Source organism: Gopherus flavomarginatus, chromosome 11, assembly GCF_025201925.1.
Source record: "Gopherus flavomarginatus isolate rGopFla2 chromosome 11, rGopFla2.mat.asm, whole genome shotgun sequence".
Taxonomy (NCBI): Eukaryota; Metazoa; Chordata; order Testudines; family Testudinidae; genus Gopherus; species Gopherus flavomarginatus.
The window spans coordinates 8,063,646-8,088,556 of NC_066627.1; the positions used below are offsets into that span (position 1 = coordinate 8,063,646).

The window sequence follows — 24,911 nt, forward strand, 5'->3', positions numbered from 1 at the left end:
AGGGGTGGAACAGAGGTGACAGTGGATGGGGCCATGGGTGGAAGGGGGTAGAGCCACAGACAGAAGGTAGGGGCATGGTTCTGGTGCTGGGGCCCCCACACTTGTTCTCCCTTTCCCGGGGGTTTGGCATCATTAGCCCCGGCTTAGCAAGTAGGGTTCAATGGTCCCCATAATGTGGGGTGTGACTCCTAGGGGGACACAGAGGAACATTCATGGGGGCACCTCAGGACCTGAGCCAGCCCACATGGAGGGCAGGGAGGGAGCACCACTCTGCCACAACTCTTCCCCAACCCCACCCTCAGCCTGAGACTCTGGCTCCCAGCCCGGCGTCGACCCCTTTACCCCTGTCCGCACCCCTCTCCCCAGCAAGCAACAGCCCCACTCCTCCCAGCCCCGGTTCTTGACCGTGGCTTTCGAGGGGCCACAGCCATGGCTAAGAGGGCACAATGTGAAATGTCTGGGGACCACTGGTTTAGGGTGACGTCCTCAATCACTTCTCTGCAGTCCAATAAAAGCTATTCCTCACCCACTTACCCCTCCATCAGGACGGACGAGGTATGTTCTGCTGCCCTTCACTCATACAGGAAGGAGAATAACATTTCATTCCACTCAATCCTAAAGTGATTTGTAAACCAAGACCATCCCAAACTGGTCATTTTGGGGAAGCGGCCCCACCATGCTGCATAGCTAGGCAGAGTAGGTGTGTCTATGCAAACACGATCTGTTCATGAAGTCTTTCCCCAGCTCCTCACTAGGTGAGAGAGGGGAGCTCATTCAGACCCTGCTTACGCTTAGTATTTAAAAACTCCTTAGTGTCCCTATCTCTGCTGGCCTTAGATTTCTCCTCCTGTCAATTTTTTGACAGCTCAGATGAGGTGACCGAGTGGTTAAGATGATGGACTGCTATCCCATTATGCTCTGCCTGCATGGGTTCAAATCCCATTCTCATCAGAGGCATTTAGTCTTCACCCTCCTTTATAGACAACAATCTCCCCCTTTGGTACAATAGCAGATCAAACAATGTTGCTTATGTTACCCAAAATTGGGTCAGTTAGTAAGCTTAGAGAGGACTAATGATGCCCCTCCCCCCCAGAGTTTGGCAGAAAGCAGCACATTTATTAGCTTGATAGCTAAGCTCAAAAGAAGGGATGGGGGAGGGTGTCACACTCATACTCACGCTCCCAGGACAGGCCTGGCAGTGGAGATGTCAGGATCCTTTAAGGTAAGTGTCCTCAGCGCAGCGATGGACGGTGCGATGAAGATCAGTCTCCCTGAGGTACAATAGAATGTAACACAGCGAACCACTGGCCAGATGGGTCGGGTGAAGGGCATTCACTGGAGGTACAAAGGAGAGTGGGAAAGCCACTTCACAGGCATTCAAAGAGGGAAAGGACACAAGCTGGGGGAGGGGGGTAGTTTAACAGACCTTTTGAGCATACAGGTTATACAGAGCATACAGATCACTGCTGCTCCTACAACATGATAAGTTCTCAAGCAGCATGTTTCTTACTTTGCCCATCTGTCAATTTTGATGATTATTGATGGAAATATTTTGCCATTGGGTTGTGTGTTTACACAGAAATTGACATTTACCAACAAATATGCAATTCTTCCAAGCCTGCCTAGTCTGCAGTTGATGGGTTTAGAGGGACACATTCACTCTTCCAGGTCCCCATGCCAGGCCTGTGCTCTCCAGGTTGTCAACTTCCCGCACTGCTGGGCTCCTTCCCTCATCTCCCCCAAAACCACTGCCCCACCCCCACTGCTGGGGTCCCCTCCCCACACTGTCTAACTCCCCTGCTGGCAGGATCCCTTCCTGTTCCTTTCATTTCCTGCCTCCACTCTGGGCAAAAGCTCTGCACTCTTCTCACACCAGAAGTTGAACCCAGGCCACCTGGGTGAAAACCAGGAATCCTGACCACTAGCCCATATGGGACTATTGTTGCATCTGATGAAGTGGGTATTCACCCACGACAGCTCATGCTCCAATACGTCTGTTAGTCTATAAGGTGCCACCGGATTCTTGGCTGCTATTATTACTACAACTCAGGCCTTGGCTACACTGCAGAGTTACAGTGCAGGTGGTGGCTTTACAGCGCTGTAACTTACTCCCCGTTCACACTGACAAGGCACATACAGCGCTGTATTTCCCTGGCTACAGTGCTGCATGTGCTCCACCTCGACGAGAGGAATAAAGAGAACAGAGCTGGTGATGCAGCGCTGGGGTGCCAGTGTAAACAGTGATTAATCTTACTACGCTGTCACTGACCTCCGGAACCTTCCCATAATGCTTTTAAGTAGAGATAACGCTCTTTGTTTTGGTGTGATGCCTCTGTTTGTTTTGTTGTGAGCTCAAGGCTCCAGGAGCTGCTTATCTAAAAACCAAACACAGTTACTGTTTGCAGTGAATGAGCAGAGGCAGGGGGATCCCTTTGGAACGCCCACAGCTGGTGTTTGCTTGAGGAGAGAAGCAGCCGGGTGGGCACGGGGGGTGTCTGTTTTGGATCAGCGGCTTATCTGGTCTGTGAGGAAAAAAACAAAGGCGGCTATTTGCATTTAGTGAATGAGAGAGGGGTGGGGGAGGGGGCTTGAACTTGCCAGGCAGGGAGCCGACACAGTGTCAGCTCCAAAAATCCACTTGCTCTGTCTCCCCCATGCTCCGTGTCACACTCCACCCCGCCCTCCTCTTTTGAAAAGCACATTGCAGCCACTTGAACACTGGGATAGCTGCCCATAATGCACCACTCCCAACAGTGCTGCAAATGTGGCCATGACAGTGTGCTGGTATCTGTCAGTGTGTCCACACTGCAGCGCTTTCCCTACACAGCTGTAGGAAGACAGCTTTAACTCCCAGCGCTGGACAGCTGCAAGTGTAGCCAAACCCTTTCTAAGCCGACCCCTTATGAGAACAGCAGGGACTAGCATGACTAGATGTTCCAATTTTTGGGTCTTTTTCTTATATAGGTGCCTATTACCTCCACCCCCGTCCCAATTTTTCACATTTGCTGTCCAGTCACATTGTGACCCGGAGGCCCCGGGGAGTGAGAGGCGCTGGAGGGCGGGAAACTGACTCTGCCCCAGGGAGCCTGGGAGAAGCCTTGGAGCCGTCTCGGCCCCAGTGGAGCTGCAGGAGGATCCGCCCGCCCCGCTGGGATGCGGGGGCTGGGTCCCGGCCGTCGTGTGGGGGGGAGGGGCGGACCCCGGGCCCGGCCCAGGGGGGGCGGAGCCTGGGGCAGAGCCCGAGGCCCGGCGAGGGAGCGGAGCCTGGGGCCCGGCGGGGGGGACGGTGTATTAAATCGTTCCCCATAGCAATGTGCTACTCCCAGGCACTGCGCATGCCCAGTAACAGCCGCTGAAGCCGCTGTCCTTCCCCCTGCCCGGACCAGCCGTAAAGTTCCGCCGGTTGCTGGGAGCGGGGCTGGAGCGGGGCGGGGGAGTAACGGGGGGGGCGCTGAGCAGGAAATTGATGGGCGGGGGGGGTCAGGCAGCTGGTGACCGGGCCGGGGGGGGGCTAAAGGGCACAGTCTGGGCTGCGGGGAGGAGCAGGAGTTGAGCTCTGGGGGAGGCGCTGGCAGAGCCCCCCCTTTGGTGTGTGTGGGTTGTCAGGGAGGGGAGAAGCTGGAGTTGCAGGGAGGGGGAGGTCACTGGGGTGTGGGGGGGTAGATCTGTCTCTGTGCAGCCAGGACATTCCCGGGGGTGGGGGAGAAGGTGAGTTAACTGGATCCTGTCCCTGTTTTTGCCACTTCCTCCCACACACACATTCTCTCAAGATTTCCCCTTTTCTCTCTCATTATCACACGTGCTATAAAATCCAAGGAGATTCTCCTCCCCTCCAATGATCAGCTTTCTAATTGCCTCTGATTTTCCCTTTTCTCTCCATACTTCTCAAATGTCAATTTAAAATCTCTTCGATGGGGGTTGGATTTTCCCACCCATTTTATCTGCAGCGATTTGTCCTTGTTTGGGTGGGAAATTGTTGCCCTGGGTCATTTCCCAGAACATGGCTGCCCCTGGAGTGGGATGGGATGAGGTTGCCGTTCTCTGCCAGGGCAGGGAAGGGAGGAGCACATCCCCCATGGAGACTGCCCAGACCCCATTTCCCAATCCCCTTGCTGCCCCCTTCCATTGTCCAGGGAGCCTTCCAGCTCCCCCCCCCCTTAAATCAGCTCCTCAAAGGGTTCTGAGCTGCTCACGTGAATGGTTGCCCTGGGTCTGGGGGGGACCATCACATTCTGTTTATGTATTGGACAGTCATATAAAATCCAGTCCAACAGTCCCCCTTTTCCACTAGTTATTTAATAGCAACATCAAATCCCCTCCGATCTTGGTGGTTTTCTCTCATGTTATCAAAGGTCGTTTGTGACAGGTTCTCTCTGCGTGTCTCAAAGATTGATATAAAATACCCCAAACATTTGCCTCACTTCTCTCTAGTTGTTTTATTTCTAATTGAATATGATGGGTTGTTTCCCAATGTGCTAAGATGCAGCCGCCTCTGGGGTGGATCCATGGTGGCCATTATTTGCTAGTGACAGCCCGTGGACCTTTCTTGCCCTCCAGGCCTTCCATTCTCCTGTTAAAGAAGCACCCCCCAGGCTCCCTCTGCCTGTGTGACTGGCCAGCAGGAGATGGTGTTAACTTTCTAGCCACTTCTCACACTCTGTGAGGTAACACTTGCAGGGGCAGGGAAGGTGTCTGTGTGGGGAGATTGCAGCTGAAGGGGCATTGTGGTAGAGGGAAGCCTCTGGGTGGCTGGGCAGGGGGTACCCTAGTCAGGTTGGTGGGTTGTGGAGGTTTGGGGTTTTGGGGGGGTGGTTGTGATGTGCCCATCCCTGAGGCTATGGGTCCTGGAGGTGGGTATCGCTGGGGGCCTGGTGGCTGCAGAACAGTGGGGGTGGGTGTCTCTTGGGGGGGGCGGGACAGAGGGTTAGAGGGAGCCTGATTCTGTGCCAGGGGCTCTGTCTGTGCTTCCCCTGCTGGTTCCTGGTTTTGTTGCCATGCCCAGTGCACAGAGCTGGAGGACGGGATCCCTGGCACTAGGTCAGGGCATGCCAGGGAAGCAGAGTGAGGAGTCCCACTGTAAAGCATCAGGGGGTCACACTGGGCAGAGGAGGGGGTCCCAGGCAAATGTCAGGGTAGATCGTTCTGGAGGGTGGGGGAGTTCCTAGGCAGGCAGTGAGGGACTGAGTTCCCAGTGGGGGGGTCCCTTGAGGGGGTCCCTGGCTGCTGGGGGCTCTTGGTGGGGGGAACCCTTTGGGATTCCTAACCTGGCAATCATGGTGTGGTGGGGGTTCTCTGGCCAGTGGAGCTTTGAGGGGTATCTGGGGTCCCTGGCCAGGGACTCTGGGGGCTGCGTCCCAGGGAATATCTGATGGGCCCCTGGCTGGGGGGTGTCTGGGGCCCCTGGCTGGGGGGTCGGGGCTCTGGGTACTAGGGGGTGTCTGGGGGCTGCTGCTAACCATGATCCTTCTCTCTGGTCAACTTGTGCCAGAGTTCTGGCTCCAAGTCACCAAGTCCATTCCCCAGTCACGTGCCCTGTCACTGGGATAACTTTCTGTCCACTTAGCAAACACTGTTAGTGTGAAATCACAGATTTTGCTTTTCTCCTCTTTTGAAAACTGCAGGAACTTTCGGTTCCGTTTGGAAAATTTATGCCCCCAGTCCTTGTCCTAGATCTGCGGGGGTGAGGGAGGTGGGAAGGGAGTCAGCCCTGCCACACGATGGTCTTTTCCACAGCATTCTGGACTCATTCTTTCTGAAATCCGGTGTCACTGAGACCATTGTTAATCCAGAGTCACTGTATGGAAAGACAAGGAGTGATTCCAGATGGACAGTGGGGCAAATGAGATCAGCAATTCTCCCTGTGAGGAGGGGCTCCCATTACCTGCTCTCCCCAGAGAGCTAAAGGAGGGAAGCTGCTCAAACACTCTGTCCCTCTCTGCTCAGGATATTGGGGTTCAGCTTCCTGGGTCAGATGCTGCAGCCTCCATTGTGATCTGGGAGACCAGGCTTGGCAGCTTCTGCTCCCCCAGTGAGGCTCTGTGCTGGGAAGTGACCTTAATTAAAGCTTCTTCTCTGGCCGGCCCAGGGGATGACTTTCTGCAGCTGGTCCTAGCCCCCTCGGGCAGCCCTGGGCCCTGTTACTACTAAATTCTGAGCCAGAGTCTCCAGGTAACTGAAAGACCTCAGGGAATGTCCTAGGGTCTGGCAAGAAAGTGACTCTGCACAAACAACCCCACCTCATTTCTCCTCCCATTAGCGGTTGCCAGGAGGAAATCCAGCCATGGGAGAGCAAAGCCCCCAGGAATGGGACTGTCCCAGCCAGAGGGGCAGGGAGAGAGGACAGGGGAAGGAGAGACTGAAAGGGGCAGTGGGAGAAATGAATGTGGGGGAGAGATTTCCAGCTCTCTAGTCCACCCAGACACATGTATTGCTGCATCCTGGGGCAGAAGCACTTTCCAGTGAACAAAACAAGGATCAGACAGAGCAAAAGCCAGTTCCTGACTCCATATTCCCCCTGCTGGGGTATGGCTGCCGTGGGGTCACTGTCTGAGGGAATCCCCCACAGTGACTCCTTTGGTTCTGCTCTTTTCTAGCCTTGTGTTCAGAGAAGGGGTGAGGGGAGAGAGAAGGGATGTTAACAATGTGTCTGTGGACTTAGCCTGGCAGGAGGGGCCAGGTCTAAATTGTAATAAACAGATTGAGCATTTCCTAGCATGACAGAATCTAGGGTGTCTGTCTGCAGGGAAAGGGCCTGCGGGAATTGTGATGTGAAATTTTCTAAAACCGGTTCTGAAACGCCCACAACTGCCCTTCTCCCCCAGACAGGCTACAGAATGACGTCCATGTTTTGCTCCAGCTCATCCCAGCCTGGCGTGGGACAAGGAAGAGAAATGGCTGCAGTGGAGTCAGTCCAGGTAGAGATTATCGGGGGGTTGCTGGTGGGTTCCTGCTGGAGGAAAGGGAGAGCAAATACACCCGAGGTGGGAAGGTTTGCAGAGTCTGGTTTGGAGGTTGGAGTGGGGCAGGAAATTCACAGCGTGGGGAAAGGAGGAGGCCAGGGTGTGGCAGACCTGCTGGGAGTTATTTACTAAGTGGCCTAGATTCTAGGAACAGACCCAGGAGGTTTGGAGGTGGAAATGCCCTAATTTGTGAAGAGAGAAAATAACCCACGTACATGAAGCTAGTAAAACTGACCAGACTCCTAGTGCTGGAGCCTGACCTCACTAACCAGCAGCTGCTGTGAGATATGAAAGGAACACCCATGAGTCAGACTTATTGGAGCTGCCTCTCCCTTCATATCCCTCTCCTCACAATGAGGAGGGTGTTGGGCGTCCTACCAGCGAGCTCTCCCTGGACCCTGCTAGGGGCTCCATCTCCTGTATCAGTCAGTGTCTAGTAGGGGGGTGATGGATCTGCTGGGAGAGATAAGGGGCTCTCTCTTCATCCTCTCACCCTGGCATTTGCTGGATGCTCTGAGCCAGGTTGAGGTGGGACTCTCCTGACTATGATCCACCCAGAGCTTCCATTTGATTCACTCCTCTCTGCCACAAATAGTGGGGCTGTGAGTGGGGCAGCAAGTCCTTAGTGTTGGACTCTTGCTCTTTCAGGGGCCGGTGATCTTCAAGGAGATGGCTATGTATTTCACCAGGGAAGAGTGGGCTCTGCTGGACCCCGCTCAGAGAGCCCTCTACTGGGATGTCATGCAGGAGAACTATGAGACTGTGGTCTTGCTGGGTAAGGGTTCCTGTCCCTTCTGTTCTTGGAAGGGGAAATGAAGAGTGAAGGTTCATGCCACCCCCACAATGCCATCTGTACCCTGTCCTGTTTCAGCATCACCCCAATAGGCCAGTGACACACATAATACCGGAGACCCTCCTCTGCTGCAGAACACTTTGGGAACAGAGCACAGGAGCCGTACTGCACAGTGTCAAATAGCTCCTGTTTGCTCAAGTGAAACTGGGGGTTAGGTCTGGCATAACTGTTCCACACCCCTAATCATTTCTGTTGCCCTTTTCTGAACCTTTTCCAATTCCAATATATCTATTTTTGAGAAGGGGTGACAACATCTGCATGCAGTATTCAAGATGTGGGTGTATCATGGATTTATTTGCTGTTTTTACAAATATGATCTATGAGATATTCTGTCATATCTATCCTTTTCTTAATTATTTCCTACATTGTTCACTTTTTTTCACTGCTGCTGCACATTGAGTGGATGTTTTCAGAGAACTATCCACAGTGACTCCAAGATCCATCTCTTGAGTGGAAACAACTAATTTAGACCCCATCATTTTGTATATATATTTGGGATTGTGTTTTCCAATGGGCTGCACTATGTGCTATCCTATCATCTAGCACTGCTGAGATCCTGGATTCAGTAATATCCCTGCCCTTCCTGTTCCCTTTCTCCACCGAACCCCGCCAGCCCATGCTTCCTGTTCCCAGCTTCCCCAGGATTCTCGCACTGTCTCTGAACCTCTCTGTAAGGAAGAAGCAGTGCCAGGGACACTTGCCCTCTGTCTGGAGTCTTCGATTTCTGGGACATGGATTTACTTTCTCTGTGTTGTAAGAGGCTCTGTCATAATGAGTGTCTGTGACGTTACCCAGAGTACAATCTGGACTGTTAAATAGCTGTCCCCTCAGTCCTCCAGCCTGGGGTGCCTTTTCCACTGTTTTCCTGCGAGAACAGCCCCTCTTGGCCAATTAACACACAGTCTCCAGCATGTAACTCACTCCCAGCTACACAGTATTGAGTGCTGCTAGACTGCCACTCATGAATTACACCTCAGGAGAAAACCAGCAAATTCTCAAGTGCCCAACTTTCCCCCAGAAATGTGCATCTTGCACTGTCCAGCACACTACTGAACAACACAAGCTCATATGAAGTCTGTCATTTCATCAGCGGAAAATGACATGCACCAGCTTGTTATCCCAAACAGAGTTTCCAACACACTTCAATCCACACATACTGGTTAGATGAACAATAAACCAAGATTGTTAACTACCAAAAACTAAAAGTAGGCCCAGTCCATGAAAGGGGCACTCCCAGGAGAGACTGTATAAAGGCTGGAACATGAAACACCTTTGTAAACCTGAGACAGCTGCCTTGGGGACAATGACAGGGAGAATCCCCCAAAGTGACTCCTTTGTTTCTGCTCTTCTCTGGCCTCCGATTGTTCCTTCCGAGGTGGAGTACTTTCCACTTGTCTCTACTGCATTTGATCCTATTTACTTCAGATCATTTCTCCTGTTTGTCCAGATCATTTTGAATTTTAATCCAATCCTCCAAAGCACTTACAACCCCTCCCAGCTTGGTGTTGTCCGCAAACTTGATATGTGTAAGAGAGAGACTGTTACTGGGAGGGTTTCCCCATGTGTCAGAGGGTTACACCCTGGTGGGAGGGGGCTAGGCCTGTACTGGAATAAGGTCACTCTGTGCTTCACAGTGTGCCAGAACCTAGAATGTGCATTGGCAGGGGAAAAGCTAGGGGGAATCGGCTTGCGGAATGGACAAAAGCCTAGTCTGAATTCTCACACCTTGCCCTTTTCACCCCGGCAGGCCAGAGAATAACATCCATGTTTCGCTGCAGATCATCTCGTCCTCCCAGGGGCAAGGAAATGGCTGCAATGGAGCTGGCTCAGGTAAGAGATTATCAGGGTGGCGGGCTCTGCTTGGAGGTTGAGGAGCAGTAAATGCATAAGAGGGTGGGAATTGCTAGAGGTGGTGGGAAGCAGGAAATATCTCGGGTGGAGAAAGGGAAGGGACAGCATGTGACAAACCTGCTGAGACTTGTGTAGTGTTGGGCGTGATGGGTTGTCACCCCCAGGAGGCAGTTTGTGGAGCTTCTGGGAACTGCTGTGTCCTCTAACCCTCACGCTGGGCTGGCCCTTCTCACGCTGCTTTGCTGGAGATTTCGCCAGCCTCTCCAGGGCCTGTTATCACCCAACACAACAGTAGGTGGCGCCATGCAGCCAACTAAGCTACCTGAGTGCGTTACCTAAGCCACTCAAGGACAGATAGAAGACAAGAGCCAATTTCCCACTCCCCAACCTTGCACACTTGCTGTAGTATAAATCCAGAATTATACCATCTTATAGTGCACGGGGATCTCTATAATGCAAGCTCATTAATATAGTTCCCCTTCCCCTCGATATGGGACAGATGTGCACAACAAGCTGAGATTTTCCCCAGACACTTCACTCAAAATACGCTGGTTAAGATAAAGCATCAAACAAGTTTATTAACTGCAGAAAGATAGATTAAGTGATTATAAGTGATAACAAACAGATCAAAGTAGATTATTTAGCAAATAACCAAAACTCAGGCTAAGCCTAACATACTAGATGGATAGAATTTGAATTAGCAATTTCTCACCCTGACTGATGATACAAGCAGTCCCCCAAGTTTCCATACACAAGCTAGAAATCTCTTGATCCTGGGAGCAGCACTTCCCCCACATCCGTTTTTTTTTCTCAGGTGTTTCCAGGAGTTCTCTTGTGTGGGGAACGAGGCCAAGAGATAATGTCACACCCCACCTTATGTAGCTTTTCCATATGGTGGGAACCTTTTGTTCCAAACTCAGTTCCTAGTCCAGTTTGTGGAAAAATACAGGTACTAAAATGGAGTTTAGTGTCATGTGGTCTGGTCACAGGCCCTGCTGAGTCATAGGAGCCATGACTCATAGGCTGGCTGAAACATTCACAGGAAGGCTAAGCTCTTCCACAGTCCATTGTCTTTGTTGAGCCATCAGCACTGTCTGGCTTCTTCATTGTTGTACCTGAAAGGCTCGTTGTGGGTGTTACCCAGAGTAAGCACATTTGAAATACAGATGCAGAGTCAATATCCATAACTTCAGATACGAACATGATATGTGCACACAAATAGGATAATCATATTCAGCAAATCAGAACTTTTCCAGTGACACCACACATGATGCATCTTCTACAAAATAGATCATAATTATGTCCTAATCATATTATAATCATACCACTATGATTAATATGGGGGTGTAGTGTCAGGTCCTAATTTCAAGGCACAGGAGTTGGGATGGAACTTCCCCTCTTTGTGGAACAGGAAATAACCCTCCAGCCAGGGCTGGGACAACTTCCCAGACTCTCAGTGATGGAGCCTGAATCTACTGGCATTTCATTAATTACCACCAACCCCAATCTTTGTGGCAACTGTAAACTTTATCAGTAATGATTTTGTACTCTCTTCTAAGTCATGGATAAAACTGTTAAATAGCACAGGGCCAAGAACCAATCCCTGCAGGAACTTGCTAGAAAGAAATCCACTCGACCATGGTTCCCCATTTACTATCAGAGTTTTTAATCTATTTAATGTATGCCATGTTTATTTTGTATCATTCTAGTTTTTTTTAGTAAAAATATTGTGGTGATCAAGTCATGTCCCTTACGGAAGTTTAGGTATATTACATCAATACTATTAGCTGCAACCAAACTTTTGATCTCATCCAATAAGGATATCCCGTTAGTTTGATAGGCTCTATTTTATCTAAACCTTTGTTAATGGGCACTACAATTCTGACCTTCTAACTTCTATTCTTTACGATTGACTTCCCCTTTCTTCCATATATTTTATTTGGAGAGTGCTGGGATTCCTACCAGGGAGCCACTATCAGGGTCCAGAGACAGCCCCATCTCCTATATTAAGCTCTGGCTAGTAGCTATGTGATAAATGTGAAGACCCTGCTTCTATCTGTCAGCTGGGAGACACAAAGGTTCTCTCTTTCTACCCTCTGATGCCTCCCTGGCTGCTATAAGCAAGATGGGGTGGGACTCTGTTAACATGTGCCTCCCGGAGCTTCCATTTCCCTGGTGCTGCTGTTCCGTGAATAGTGGGGTTGTGAGTGGGTCAGCAGGTACTGAGTATTGGACTCCTGCTCTTTCAGGGGCCGGTGACCTTCGAGGAGGTGGCTATGTATTTCTCCAGGGAAGAGGGGACTCTGCTTGACCCCACTCAGAGAGCCTTCTACAGAGATGTCATGCAGGGGAACTATGAGACGGTGGTCTTGCTGGGTAAGGATTCCTGTCCCTTCTGTTCTTGGAAGGGGAAATGAAGAGTGAAGGTTCATGCCACCCCCACAATGCCATCTGTACCCTGTCCTGTTTCAACATCACCCCAATAGGCCAGTAACATACATACTACCAGAGACCCTCCTCTGCTGCAGAACACTTTGGGAACAGAGCACAGGAGCAGCATCACACAATGTCAAATATCTCCTCTTTACTCAAGTAAAACTGAGGGTTAGGTCCAGCATAATGAACAGAAGCTTCCTACCCCCAGGCTTCTCTCAAACCCTGAGCCTTCTCTACCCAAACCAGAATGTGCTTGGGGTGTAACAAGCAGGCGGCTGGAGTCAGAGCTGCCAGTCCAGGGTTACTTATCATACAGACACTCAGTGCGTCCTTGAACGCTGGCTGGGAGTATCCAGACAGGGGAGCTCCAGCAGCAGAACACTGAATCTCACCCAGGAGTACAGATGACACAACTCCTCACTGATCTAGATTGTACCCAGGCATGTGAAAATGGCCTAGGTTGGTAGTGACATTTCTTGAGACATGGAGAGTCTTGCTCCCATATCACCAGGTGTAATAAAAATAACAGGAAAGGCCAAATATGAAAAACTGATTGTTTAGCTTGCTTTTGACCTGCATCATATTTTGCAATATCTTCCAAATAAGGAAATTAATGTGCAACGTATGTGTCATTGTTTGTGGTTTTAAGTTGTAAAAGGCTTGTGTGATTTTTAGCTCAGGGACAGTATTCCAATAGCTGTCGCCCCCTGCGTGCTTCTAACCAAGAAAAGAGCCTCAGGCTGAGCTGATTGAAATATTAATCCTGTGGTCGTTTTCCACAACAGCCTCAATAGGTCCCTGTGATGGAATGTAAGGCTACATCTAGACTACCCACCGTACCGGCGGGTTAAAATCGATTGCTCGGGGATCGATATATCGCGTCTCATCTAGACGCGATATATCGATCCCCGAGCACGCTTATATCGATTCCGGAACAACACCAACCCCAACGGAGTTGCTGATTTGACAGGGGGAGCCGCGGACATTGATCCCGCGCGGTGAGGATGGGTGAGTAATCCGATCTTAGATATTCGACTTCAGCTACGTTATTCACGTAGCTGAATTTGCGTATCTAAGATCGATTTCCTCCCATAGTGTAGACCAGCCCTTAATGTCTTCACACCATCCCCCTGCAGGAGAATGGCTTTTTGACCAGCTGTTTGCCTTGCTGTCTCTGAGGAACTGGTCTGTGGGTGTTCCCCAGAACTGTAACTTTTTCAGTAATATCATACTGTAAAATCTCACCATTTTACATACAGGGTTACTACACATTTTAACAGGAGGATAATATTCAGTAGGTTATGCGTTTTCTAATGATATCTCACAAGCCATACTGGGTACAAAATTGATCATAATTTTCTAGAAGAGTGAACACAGGGGTATAGACTGACACAGTGTCTGTATGTGTGTTCCCAGCAGATATGTGGGTATTTCAATCCCTCATAAGCACAATGTTTGGCATCTTCAAGGACCTGGGGAACTGGTCCTGGGAATTCACTAGTTTAGCAAGTGTGAGACTGCATGAAATTGTGAGACACTTTGGTATTAATAATAAAATAATATAATCTGATAAAATTGCAATGAATCATGCTAGGTATGCCATGTAAAGTGTTAGTGAAAATGTTATGATTTGCCAAGTATGATAATTTTGTTTCTATGTTTCTATCACCTTTGTATTGTGAGTTACAGATATGTAGGGTATATCTGTATTTCCAGACTTGTGCAGTTTTTCTGGGTGACACCCCCAGACATATTGGCATCAACATTGCCTAGTGTGTTTGATGGCCCATTGAGGGTCATCAGCTGTACAATGAACCCATGGACCAAGGGGATACACCTATTGAGTCAGCAAGACATGCCAGGGTTTGCCTGTGTAATGAAACCTCCAAAGCTTTTCCATGCCATGTGCTGTGAAGCTTGTGTTTGGGACACAGGAAGTACAAGCCACATGGCAAAAGGAATATAAAGCGCAGCTGCATCATCTCCAACTTTTCTTCCTACCTCTGGAGCAACTTCTCTACAAACTGAACCCTGGAACAAAGGACTGAATGACCCATCCAAGCTGTGGATGCGTTCCAGACAGACTTTCAAGCCAGCAACTCACCAATACTGCTAAGAACCTGAGATATCCATTTTGGAATGTATCTGACTGCTTTTCCATTTAACTTCTTTCTGTCTGTCTTTCTTTTAAACCTTTAGTTTAGATGTTAAGAATTGTCTGGAAGGATGGAATTTAACTTCATTCTTTCATTTGTTCTTCCTTCTAAACATTTAGTTTAACTGCTAAAGGATTGGCTGGCAGCATGGTATTTTGGATGAGATCCAAACCTGGGTAATGTGGCTAACCTACCCACCCACTTCCTGGATCCAATTAGGATCACTCTCCTGCTGCCCTCTGGCCATGCTGTATCACAGTGAGTAGAGTTTTTAAATAACCTCTCACTGTACTGGACCTAGTTGCTGATTAGGAGTCAGAGGGGGCCGTGTGATTTCTTTTTTCAGAGTCTCGTTAACCAGTGTGTGGGATCAGAAGCACAGTTTGTGACTGGTCAGTGAGTTTAACTTCAGTGTTAACCACCAGTTTGAGGAACATCTTCTCTCCCTTTTTCAGCCTGCTCTGACCTTGGCATTTTCAGTGAGGACTGCCCCAGGCACACCAGGTCACACTAAGCACTGAAGATAAATTAATAGAATGTTTTTGATGATCAAATTGTATGAAATCAACTGAACTCCTTTGTTTTCTTTCATCTGAGCAGAGTTTCTGGTTTTCCAACGTGATGTGATCTCCCAGCTGGAACAAGGGGAAGAGCATTGGGTCCCAGAGCTCCAGGGTTCAGAAGAAAAGAGAGATCCTGAGATCTCCCCACACAGATGAGGAAACATTAAACCAACTCAGAATCTGTAAGTGCCTGAAGGAAACATCTAGGATGCCCTACAAAGCTCTTGGGAAGTCTCTCAGTTCATTATTGTCCGTAGCAGGGGTCGCATCCGCAGGGTAAATATAGCTCAAGGCTTCCTATAGATGCTAGCAGACACCAGGCAGTAGCTTTCTCCCTTCCCCCTGTGAAGTTGGATGGGATGTGAAGGCTGAATTGATCCCCTCCTCTCTCCTGTTGGGGGGAGCTGAGTTCCTGATTTTTATTTGACCTCTCTCCAGCACTTGTTTTGGTTTCGCCTTCCCCTTTCCATCCCTGTTTGAGGTTTCTGTCTCTATCACAGCAGGTGATGCAATGACGTGTGAGGTTCAGCACAGACCAGAAAAAGAGCAGGGAAACCAGCCAGGGGATAAAATGGATAAATTTATTTCCTGTCAGGGAACTCAGAAGGGCCTTAAGGAAACCAGAATACAGCAGGAAATCTGCAGGGAAAAGCAAAAAAATACATGTGCTGAGTGTGGGAAAAACTTCACTTACAGATCAGGCCTTTCTCAACATCAGAGAATCCACAGAGGGGAGAGGCCCTGTGAATGCAATGAGTGCGGGAAAACTTTCAGTCACAGCTCACACCTTATTCGGCATCAGAGAATCCACACAGGGGAGAGGCCCTATGAATGCCGTTAGTGTGGAAAACTCTTCATTCAAAGATCAGCCCTTATTAGGCATCAGAGAATCCACACAGGGAAGAGGCCCTATGAATGCAATGAGTGCGGGAAAACTTTCAGTCACAGCTCGCACCTTATTCGGCATCAGAGAATCCACACGCAGGAGGGGCACTTTGAATGCAATGAGTGCGGGAAAACTTTCAGTCACAGCTCGCACCTTATTGGGCATCAGAGAATCCACACAGGGGAGCGATCCTACGAATGCAGTGTGTGGGAAAACCTTCAATCACAGCTCAAACCTTGTTTGGCATCAGAGAATCCACACAGGGGAGAGGCCCTATGAATGCCGTTAGTGTGGAAAACTCTTCACTCAAAGATCAGCCCTTATTAGGCATCAGAGAATCCACACACAGGGGAGAGGCCCTATGAATGCAGTGAGTGCGGGAAAACTTTCTGTCGCAGCTCACACCTTATTCGGCATCAGAGAATCCACACACAGGAGGGGTCCTATGAATGCAGTGAGTGCGGGAAAACCTTCAATCACAGCTCACACCTTATTCGGCATCAGAGAATCCACACAGGGGAGAGGCCTTATGAATGCACTGAGTGCGGGAAAACCTTCAATCACAGCTCTCACCTTATTCGGCATCAGAGAATCCACACAAGCGAGAAGCCCCGCGAATGCCGTCAGCAGGCCTGCACAACTCGTAAAGCGGTGATATAGAGAAATCTCTGTATTAACTATCTCTATAAATCTTTATAACGTTGCATTGTGTTATTTTGTATTAAGTATCTTTCTGTATTAAGTATCTTTATGACATTGCATCCGACATGATGTTATTTTGTAATTCATATGACTTGGCATTGTGCCTCTCTGTTTTCATACAACTTTGTATTAGATCCCTGTATTGAAAATTGGTAGAAAACTTTGTATCAAATGTTATAGCCCCTAAGGATAGTATAGTTAAAGTAAAAGAAAACATGTGCCTTTTTGCTAGAAGTAGAATAAGATCTTCCCCCGCACTCTGTAATCAATTGCTCTATTGACTGAATGAGGTGTGAATGAGTGAGGCTTGGAAGACACCCACCTCCAGACAGCTACAACAGTGGAAGAGGGAATGAGAGCCAGAACAAAGGACAATACAACTTGTCAAGTGGGCCCAATAAAGAAGAGCAGACATATTGATGGCCTCAGGGATTAGAAGCAAGCACCTTCTTTAGAAAACACCCTCTTTGAGCAGCATTGGGACAACACCCAGAGAAAAGCAGCACAAAGACCAACGGATGCAGACCCAGATTTTGAATCTGGTCTAGATTTGCATAAGAGGGAATCTGCTATAAATGCGAGGTGCCTTGCAGAAGGACCCCGGATCTCGTCTTGTCACCATCGGACCATCGATTTGGATCGGTAAAAGCCCGGCTCCACCCCTCCCCCATCTAACTCACCTGGCCAGTGCAGTTAAGGGGAGCAACTAGTTGATAACAACAGCAAGACGGAGTGTGTTTATGTCTGTGTGTGTGCGTGAATGCATGACTGTGATATATATCTCATGTGCATATCATAGGGTATTAATTGATACCTGTATTACTAATAAATGTGGCATTTTGCCTTAATCCCTCTGAAAAGTTCCTGTACAGTACTTTGAGTACAACAGCGAGGGCCACAATACTCCAAAGAAAACAGCTGAGGACTGAAACCCCCCGGCCCTGTGGAAACACCCCCGACTCAGGACCTCCCAGCCTGGCGGAAACACCCCGTCCAGCCCTGCAGAAACAAACCCTCCTTCCCCAGCGCCGCCCCACCAAAACAGCTGTGGGTCAAAAAGGAAGGTTGGTGGTGGGGAGGTGTTACTTGATGTTAAATCAACCAGGGACTCCCAGCTGAAGAGGTGGCTGGGAGCCCTCAGGGTCAAATTAAAGGGCCTGGGGCTCTGACGACTGGGGGAACCCGGAGCTTTGCAGGGCTGGGGCAGGGATTTAAAGGTCCCAGAGCTCCTGCTGCTGAGGGGAGCCTGAGCCCTTGAAATCCCAGCCCCACTCCATCCGCTGGAGCTGCCGCTGGGATTCAAAGGGCTCTGGGCTGCCTGCAGCCACAGGGATCCCTGAACCCTTTAAATCTCAGCCGCTGCCGGGATTCAAAGGGCTCTGGGGCTGCCCGTGGCGGTGGGGAGCCCTGAGACCTTTAAACCTCAGCTGCGGCCGGGAATCTCTGCGAGCAGCCCAGAGCCCTTTGAATCCCGGCCGTGGCTGGCAGGCCGGCTTTAGGAAGTGCGGGGCCCAATTTGAACATTTTTGGCGGGGCCCCGCAACGATGATTGGGGGAAAAAAAGCCTTTCAGTTCTTAACAACCGGTTCCCTATAAAAAGTTCTGCCACAGTATGTATTTTTTGTACGAGTAGGGTTACCATAAGTCCGTATTTTCCTCCCGGATGGTGATTTAAGAACCAAAAAGCCTGACATGTCCGGGAAAGTACAGATGTATGTTAACGCTACCTAAAGTTCTTTTTTAAAAAGATGGGTCTGAACTAGAAATGAGCTCTGCCACTCCCTTAGGGTGTGCTAGGGTGCACATGTGTGGGTCCCAGCTGCTCCCTGCCCATCTCATTGAAGCAGGTGTGCAGGGTTACTTCCCTTGGAACTGCAGGGCACCAGTGAACATGGGGCTGGCTGGGGGAGGGGGAGGATGCGAGAGGTGGGGTCTGGCTGCAGGCTGGGCAAGGGGTGTGGGGCAGGCTGGAGACAGGAGGTGTAGTGTGGGCTGGCTGGCTTCAGGCAGGGCCACAGGGAGGGTGCGGCATGGGTTGTCAGGGCTGGAGACAAAGGAGTGTGGGACTGGCTGGCTTCAGGCAGCGGGGTGCGGCAGGGGTTGGCTGGAGACGGGTTGGTGCAGGGCTGAAGGCAAGGCAGGGGGTACGGGGTTGGCTGGAGACAGGGAAGGGGGTGCAGGGCTGGCTGGAGACAGGGGTTGGTGCAGGGCTGAAGGCAAGGCAGGGGGTGCAGGGCTGGCTGGAGATGGGCAGGCTGCAGGCAGGAACTGGTACAAACAGGGCAGGAGGTGCGGGGCTGGTGCAGGCAGGGGGTGCAGCAGGGGCTGGCTGGGGACGGGCTGGCTGCAGGCAGGGCAGGGGGTGCAGGTACAGGGAGTACAGCCCATCCTCTATGGTGAGTGCCCCCTCCTCCTCCTCCTCCCCCCTCCCACTAGGGTAGCAGCAGCAGCCTGGGGCTTGGGGGCTATTTCAAGGGCCCGGGGCGCCCCTGCTTCCACTGCCCCAGCTCCGTTAATAGCCGCGGAAACCCTGGGGAAGCGGCGGGGCTCCAGTGGCTATTTAAAGGGCCAGGGAGGTAGAAGCAATGGGAGTCCTGGACTTTTTAAATAGCCCTCAGAGCTCCACAGCCATACCCCAGGGCTCCAGCAGCAGGGCTCTAGTGGAAATTTAAAGGGCCTGGGTTCCAGCCCCTGCTGGGAGCTCCAGGCCTTTTAAATTGCCCCCTGGGGAAGCTGGGCCACTCTGGTACAGCGCACTGGCTTTTGCTGGTACTGGGGCTTGGGTGCGGGGTCCTCTTAGGAGCGAGGCCGATTCAGGGGAATTGGTTGAATTGGCCTAAAGCCGGCCGTGGTGGCTGGAATTTAAAGAGCTCTGAGCTCCCCGCCTGCCTGCCGAGAGCCCTATAAATCCTGGCCGAGGCTGAGATTTAAAGAGCTCTGGGCTCCCTGCGGCTGCGGGCAGCTCAGAACCTTTTGAATTCTGGCCGCGGCTGAACTTTAAAGGGCTCTGGATTCCCCGCGGCTACGGGCAGCCCAGAGCCCTTTGATTCCCGGCTGCGGGACGCACAGTGAGACTTCACGGGCCGCACGTGGCCCGCGCGCTGTATGTTGTGCAGGCCTGGCATGGAGGGGCAAAATAGGTAAGAAATTTCCGTGGCCTGTCACTAGCAAATAGTAGCCACCATGGATCCTGCCAGAGGTGGCTACATCTTAGCACTGTGGGAAGCAACCCTTCACAGAGACCATTTGTCTTGTGGTTTGGGATACTTCTCAAGACATGCTGCACTCAGAGTGACACCCTCATCCTGTGACAGCTGGAGAAAAGAAAAGGGGCCAGCCAACTCTCCCACTACCAGCTGCGAACCGCTGATCCCCAAACAGGGGGAGGCCTCTGGCTTTGATGTGTATTAAATATCAGGCTGGTCTCTTTCTTTGGCAAATATCTAACAGAGCTAAAAGAGGGAACATATGATTCTCAAAGGAGAGGGGAAAGACAATCACTGGGAAATTTAATCCCCTGCAACATCCAGAATGGAGAGCGACTCAGGGCAACAGGTTCCCCCGAAGGAAGAAGTTTTTGGGATTTAGAAACAAGGAACAGCACAAAACTCGAGAGGATTGTTAATTGACATTTGATAATGACACAGAGGGAAAACCTGAGCTTTCAGATCAGTGTTCAGAAATGAAAGACAAAGGGTGGAAATCAGAGATTTTGGATCCATTTTGCAAATTATAGAGAGGAAAGTGGAAAATCAGAGGGATTTTATATCAGTTGTTGATAGGAGGTAAAATCTGAGTGTTTCACATGAATACTTGATAAATGAATAAAGAGGAAATGGGCAACATTTGCAAACATTTTGTGTTCAATAATCTGAGAAAAGGTGTAAATCTGAGATTTTCTTAGTATTTTATAATTAGAGACAGGAAAATCTCAGGGCATATTCAATTAGAAATAGACAACTAGAGAAGTGGGGCAAATTTTTAGGTTATTTTATTTGAATCTTGAAGGTTTGCAAAGAAATTGTGTCACAAACTGCATATTTGATAACATGAGAGGAAAACACCAAGATCTGAGGGGAGAGAGTCACTTTCCTGTCAGGGCCCAGTGCTCCCTCCCCCTCCCCCTCCCCCTCCGGGGTCTCTCACTCACTGGGGGCTCCAGGCGGGGCTGGTGCGGTCAGAGCCTGGGGCTACCTAGGGGGCAGGTCCCAGCTGGAGAAAGCCCCTCCCCCCGGCCAGGATAGGAATGTGCTACTGGTAGCAGCCTGGGGCTGGACCCTCTCTATGGAGGACACTTGCTCCCCCCTCCCCATCCTGGCCCTTCCCACGCCCTGTTACCAGCAGAGAGTGGCCCCCCAGCCCAGCCCAGAGGTGTCCCTGTCTCAGGTCCCCCTCAACCTCTTCCCATTAATCCTTTGCCCAGTTCAGAAATCACTCAGGGGAACCATTTCCCACCTACACAAGGACAAATCACTGCAGGTGAAAATGGGGGGAAACACCCCAAACCTGAGATCTGAACTGGCCATTGGCAAAGGGGAGAGAAAATGGGGCACAATGGGGGGAGGGGAACAGGGAACTTCTCAGGGGTTTGAGGGAAGGGGGGGTCACCCTGGATGTTGCTTGTTGCTCTCTAGGGAGAAAGGGGGCAGGACAGGAGAGGAGGGGGGTTCCCACGGAGGGGGCAGTGGTAATTCCAAGGGGATCTCAGCCCCTCCTTTTTCTCCCCGCTCCTCGGGGGTCACCTGCTCTTTTCCCCTTGCCCCCCGGCCATGTCCCGGCTGCACAGACATTTTCCATCCATCCCTTTCCCAGGTCTCCCCCTCTGCAGCCCCCGCCCAACCCCACGCAGGGGCTGCTAGGTGTAATGCATGTTCAGTAGGGATTTCTCCCCTACTAATGCTGGGGTGTCCTTCTCCTATAGGTTAGTCTACTAATGATCTCATCTTGGTGCCATGTGTGTCAGTTCATTGCCATGGCACTCGTGTGCTCAGACATCTGAGGATGCCCTACAGAAAAGCTCCTTGAGTGAGGTGATCCACAGGGAGTACCTCAAAGCTCCAAAGTGCCTGGCCGGGGGCAGGACATTAGCACAGCAAGGGAGGGGTGTGGCAGCGACATCACAAAGGCCTTTTGCAGGACCTCACACTATTGGTCAAAGACTATTGGTGAGCAGGTGGTGACCTCACAGAGAGATCCTGACATCAGTCAGGGGCCAGGGAAACCTCAGAGACCCCTGTGGCTTTGCTTCAGTAAGTCTCCTTCTCCAAGTCTGTCTTTGAGGACTGAGAGAGTATTCAGGTTCACAGACGTGAGAGCCAGGAGGAACCTCTTTCCAGTTTTCTCCTTCCCTTTTCGTGATTTTACTAGAAAACAGTCGTCCCTATTTAGAAGGTAAGAGCGTCCTGGAGGTGTGAACCCTGTTCAGTCTGATCCATCTGGTGACAGTTGAATTCTAGGCATGGAAAACACGAGCTTAAGGAGGCAGAATTTTATTCTGCACTTGGGATTTTGTCCCTTAGAATCATGGGGACATTAGGGTTTGTCCTTTTTGTTTCACCTTTTCCTCTATCCACCTGTCCCTCCCTCCTTTCTCTTCATCTCTCCTTTTGTCCTTTCTCCTGTTCCCCTCCCAACACCAGGACGAGTGTGTGCGTGTGTGTTGCGGGGGAGTGCTCTGCAGCTCTCACTGTGGGAGTTCCACCCAAAAATGTGAGGCTGAAATAGTGCTCGGGCAGTCAGGGCTGGATTAACCTTTTGTTGGCCCTGGCACCAAACATATTTGTGGGCCCCAGTGTAGTCACTGTGGGCTCTGAGTGTGGGCCTGGTGGGGCAGTGCCATTGGTGCCTTCGTATACCCGGTACTGAACCTCAGAGACATTTTTCATTTTGATCACACACCTCTCCATGACTATATGCATTGCCATACACAGATCCCTCAGCCCGTGGGTTTTCTTATTGAGCTGTACACCCATGTGGGTTTACCAGTGTCCACAGTGAGCAGAACTTTCATAGTGACCAAGGAAACTCCCCATAGATTTATCTCTTTCCTCATTCAGACCTTCTCTAGCCATGTCTCCAGTACCCCCCCATGTCACCAGTCACTGCATGTGGTCCTAGTCTCAGCTCAAAGTCCTAAAGCCAGCAGACACCTGATCAGTTCTGACAGATCCCTCCCTCAGCCCCCGTCCTGCCATGTGAGCAAGCCAGCTGCAAACACCATTTCCCCAAAGTGAGGACTTAGCCCTTGGGAATCTGAAGACACCAGCGTCTCTCCCTCTGCTCCAATCTACATGCTAGTCTGCTACCTGGTCACCACCACCTCTCCCCATACTTGTTTCCTTTCTACTTTGGACATGCTCCCAACCAGCTGGAAGCTCCCTCTGCAAGCCTGACCTGCTCCCGCCTTCCCTGCTCCCCCGACATTCCTTTCCTACTGGTGACCTCTGTTCCTTGAGGTTAACTCCAGTGTCTTTAGGTGCTGTAGCTTAATGGCCCCAGGAGTCATAGAGCCACTTGTAGCTTCTCTAGCTACAGCCATGGGGCAACTGCCAGAGGCCAGTCTTAGACAGCTGCAGCTACTAGCTGCAGGAACGGAGGCAATGCCAAGGCTGAGCATGCTTGAACCTTGCAAGGGCAGCACTAGGGACTCTAAATCCTCAGCACTGGCCCTAGGCAGCTACAGATTCTGGAGTTAGGCACTTTCCTCCTCTAGGTTCCTGCATGGTTACAGAACTGCAGTAAAGTGGAACAATTTTCAGCTTCTGTGATTGGAAGATGTCTGGATCCATCTAATAAGACTGTCCTACATAAATGAGGAAAGTTGAGGTGCCTTTATTATTCTTTTGTTCCATTCTTTGTTTCTATGGGGAATTTGCCAGTGCAATATCACTGTCTTCCTTTTAAACAAACAAAACTAAAAAAAAGTGTAATGGCTGTTGAAAATAGCAATTCCAGCCCTCGTTAGCACTGGGAAGACCCCAATGTTTGTTGCTCAATTTTCTCCTACTTTTTCTACAGTAAATGACAGTGGATCAGCATATTTGATTTGGGAGAAATGAAGTAACAGCTGCCCAAATTGAGCTTGAGCACTCCTGATTTTGAGGTGTTCAGATCTGGAAGGCAGGGGCTAGATTCCCTTTATGAATATTAGATACACCTGGAAAGGAAAAGTCCATTTCTATTTTCATGGCTCAGAAGTGGAAATCCTCCTGTCCTGTATCTGAAGCTGTCCAGGTCCAGTAGAGTCTCCCCTTCCTTACTTACCATTTTACCTTCTGGGGGGATCCACATACCTCCCTTGCCCAGCTTCAGATAGAGAGGGGCCCTGTCCAGTTAGTCCACCCAGTTCCATCTTTGGGGGCTGCCAGGCGTGGTCACACCAGCATCCCTAAGCCTGTCTGGGGAAGTCTTCTGAGGGTGCTACCTGGGCCAAAGCCTTCTACTCCTTGGTCACACCTCTTCCCTATTCACAGGTGGCACCCGCTTCTAGCAGCCAGCCCCCCAGCCACAGCAAGCTGCAGCACATGGAGTCTCACAGCTTCCCCCCTCCCTTTCCTGTTGATAGCAGCCAAGGGAATGCTGGGAAATGTTCCTTCTCTGCTCCAAGGCAGGGAGCTGGCCAAGGAACTACAGCTCCCAGGGCCCTGTGAGGTCTGAGCTCCCCTACTGAATCCAGGCTGCTCTGAGGCTCCCTTTCTGCAGAGGGGAGGAAGTTACTGTTACAGGTTCCTTCAGAGCTTGGGCCTAGCACTATGGTACCATGTCAAATCCAGTACTGCTCCCAACTCTATTCAGCTCTGCTGCTGGCAGGATCCCTTCCCATTCTTTTTGTTTCCTGCCTCCCCTCCAAGGAGAAGCTCTGCATTGTTCCTGTGTGGGGAATTGAACACAGGTTGCCTGGGTAAAAAGCCAAGAATCCTAACCACTAGACCACATGGGACTTCCATAACACATTTACATGTTCATATTCAATAACACAATTAAATGTAGCCATTCAAAGTAGCCATTTAAAAGAAGCCATTCAAAAAACTTCAAAAACAGACTTCAAAGAGAAATTGCAGAGTTACATCTGATCTGCAAACTTAACACCATTAATTTGAGCTTGAAGAGGGACTGGGGGTGACTGGCTTACTACAAAAGCAATTTTCCCTCTCTTGGTATTGACACCTCCCTGTCAATTACTGGGAGAGAGCCACATCCACCCTGACTGAATTAGCCTTCAACACTGGTTCTCCCCTTGTATGGTAACTCCCTTTACATCATGTTCCAATATATATTTATGCCTCTATCTGCAATTTTCACTCCATGCATCTGAAGAAGAGGGCTTTTTACCCACGAATGCTTGTGTCCAAATAAATCTGTTAGTTCTTAAGGTGTCACCGAACTCCTTGTTGTTTTTGTGAAATAAAAGCAAAATGCACTCTAAGCTGATCTTAACCCTTTCAATGCCCTTACAAACTTAGATGCTTCTCACCACAGGCCGGCTGGTGGCTTTTCAGCCAGGCT

At 50.3% G+C, this 24,911-nt stretch overlaps 1 protein-coding gene and 2 pseudogenes across 6 annotated transcripts in view; 2 read left to right on the forward strand and 1 right to left on the reverse strand.

The window, feature by feature from the left end:
* Positions 1 to 24,911, forward strand: part of LOC127031107 (zinc finger protein 707-like) — a 769,794-nt gene that overhangs the window by 506,184 nt on the left and 238,699 nt on the right. For all 6 annotated transcript variants that reach the window (XM_050917856.1, XM_050917854.1, XM_050917855.1 and 3 more), the window contains 2 exons: positions 9,560 to 9,642; positions 11,913 to 12,039. In XM_050917856.1, coding sequence (XP_050773813.1) covers positions 9,560 to 9,642; positions 11,913 to 12,039 — 210 coding nt within the window. The remainder of the gene's footprint in view (positions 1 to 9,559; positions 9,643 to 11,912; positions 12,040 to 24,911) is intronic.
* Positions 1 to 24,911, reverse strand: part of LOC127031106 (zinc finger protein 345-like) — a 565,317-nt pseudogene that overhangs the window by 333,682 nt on the left and 206,724 nt on the right.
* On the forward strand, positions 14,949 to 16,540 carry LOC127031120 (zinc finger protein 436-like; annotated as a pseudogene).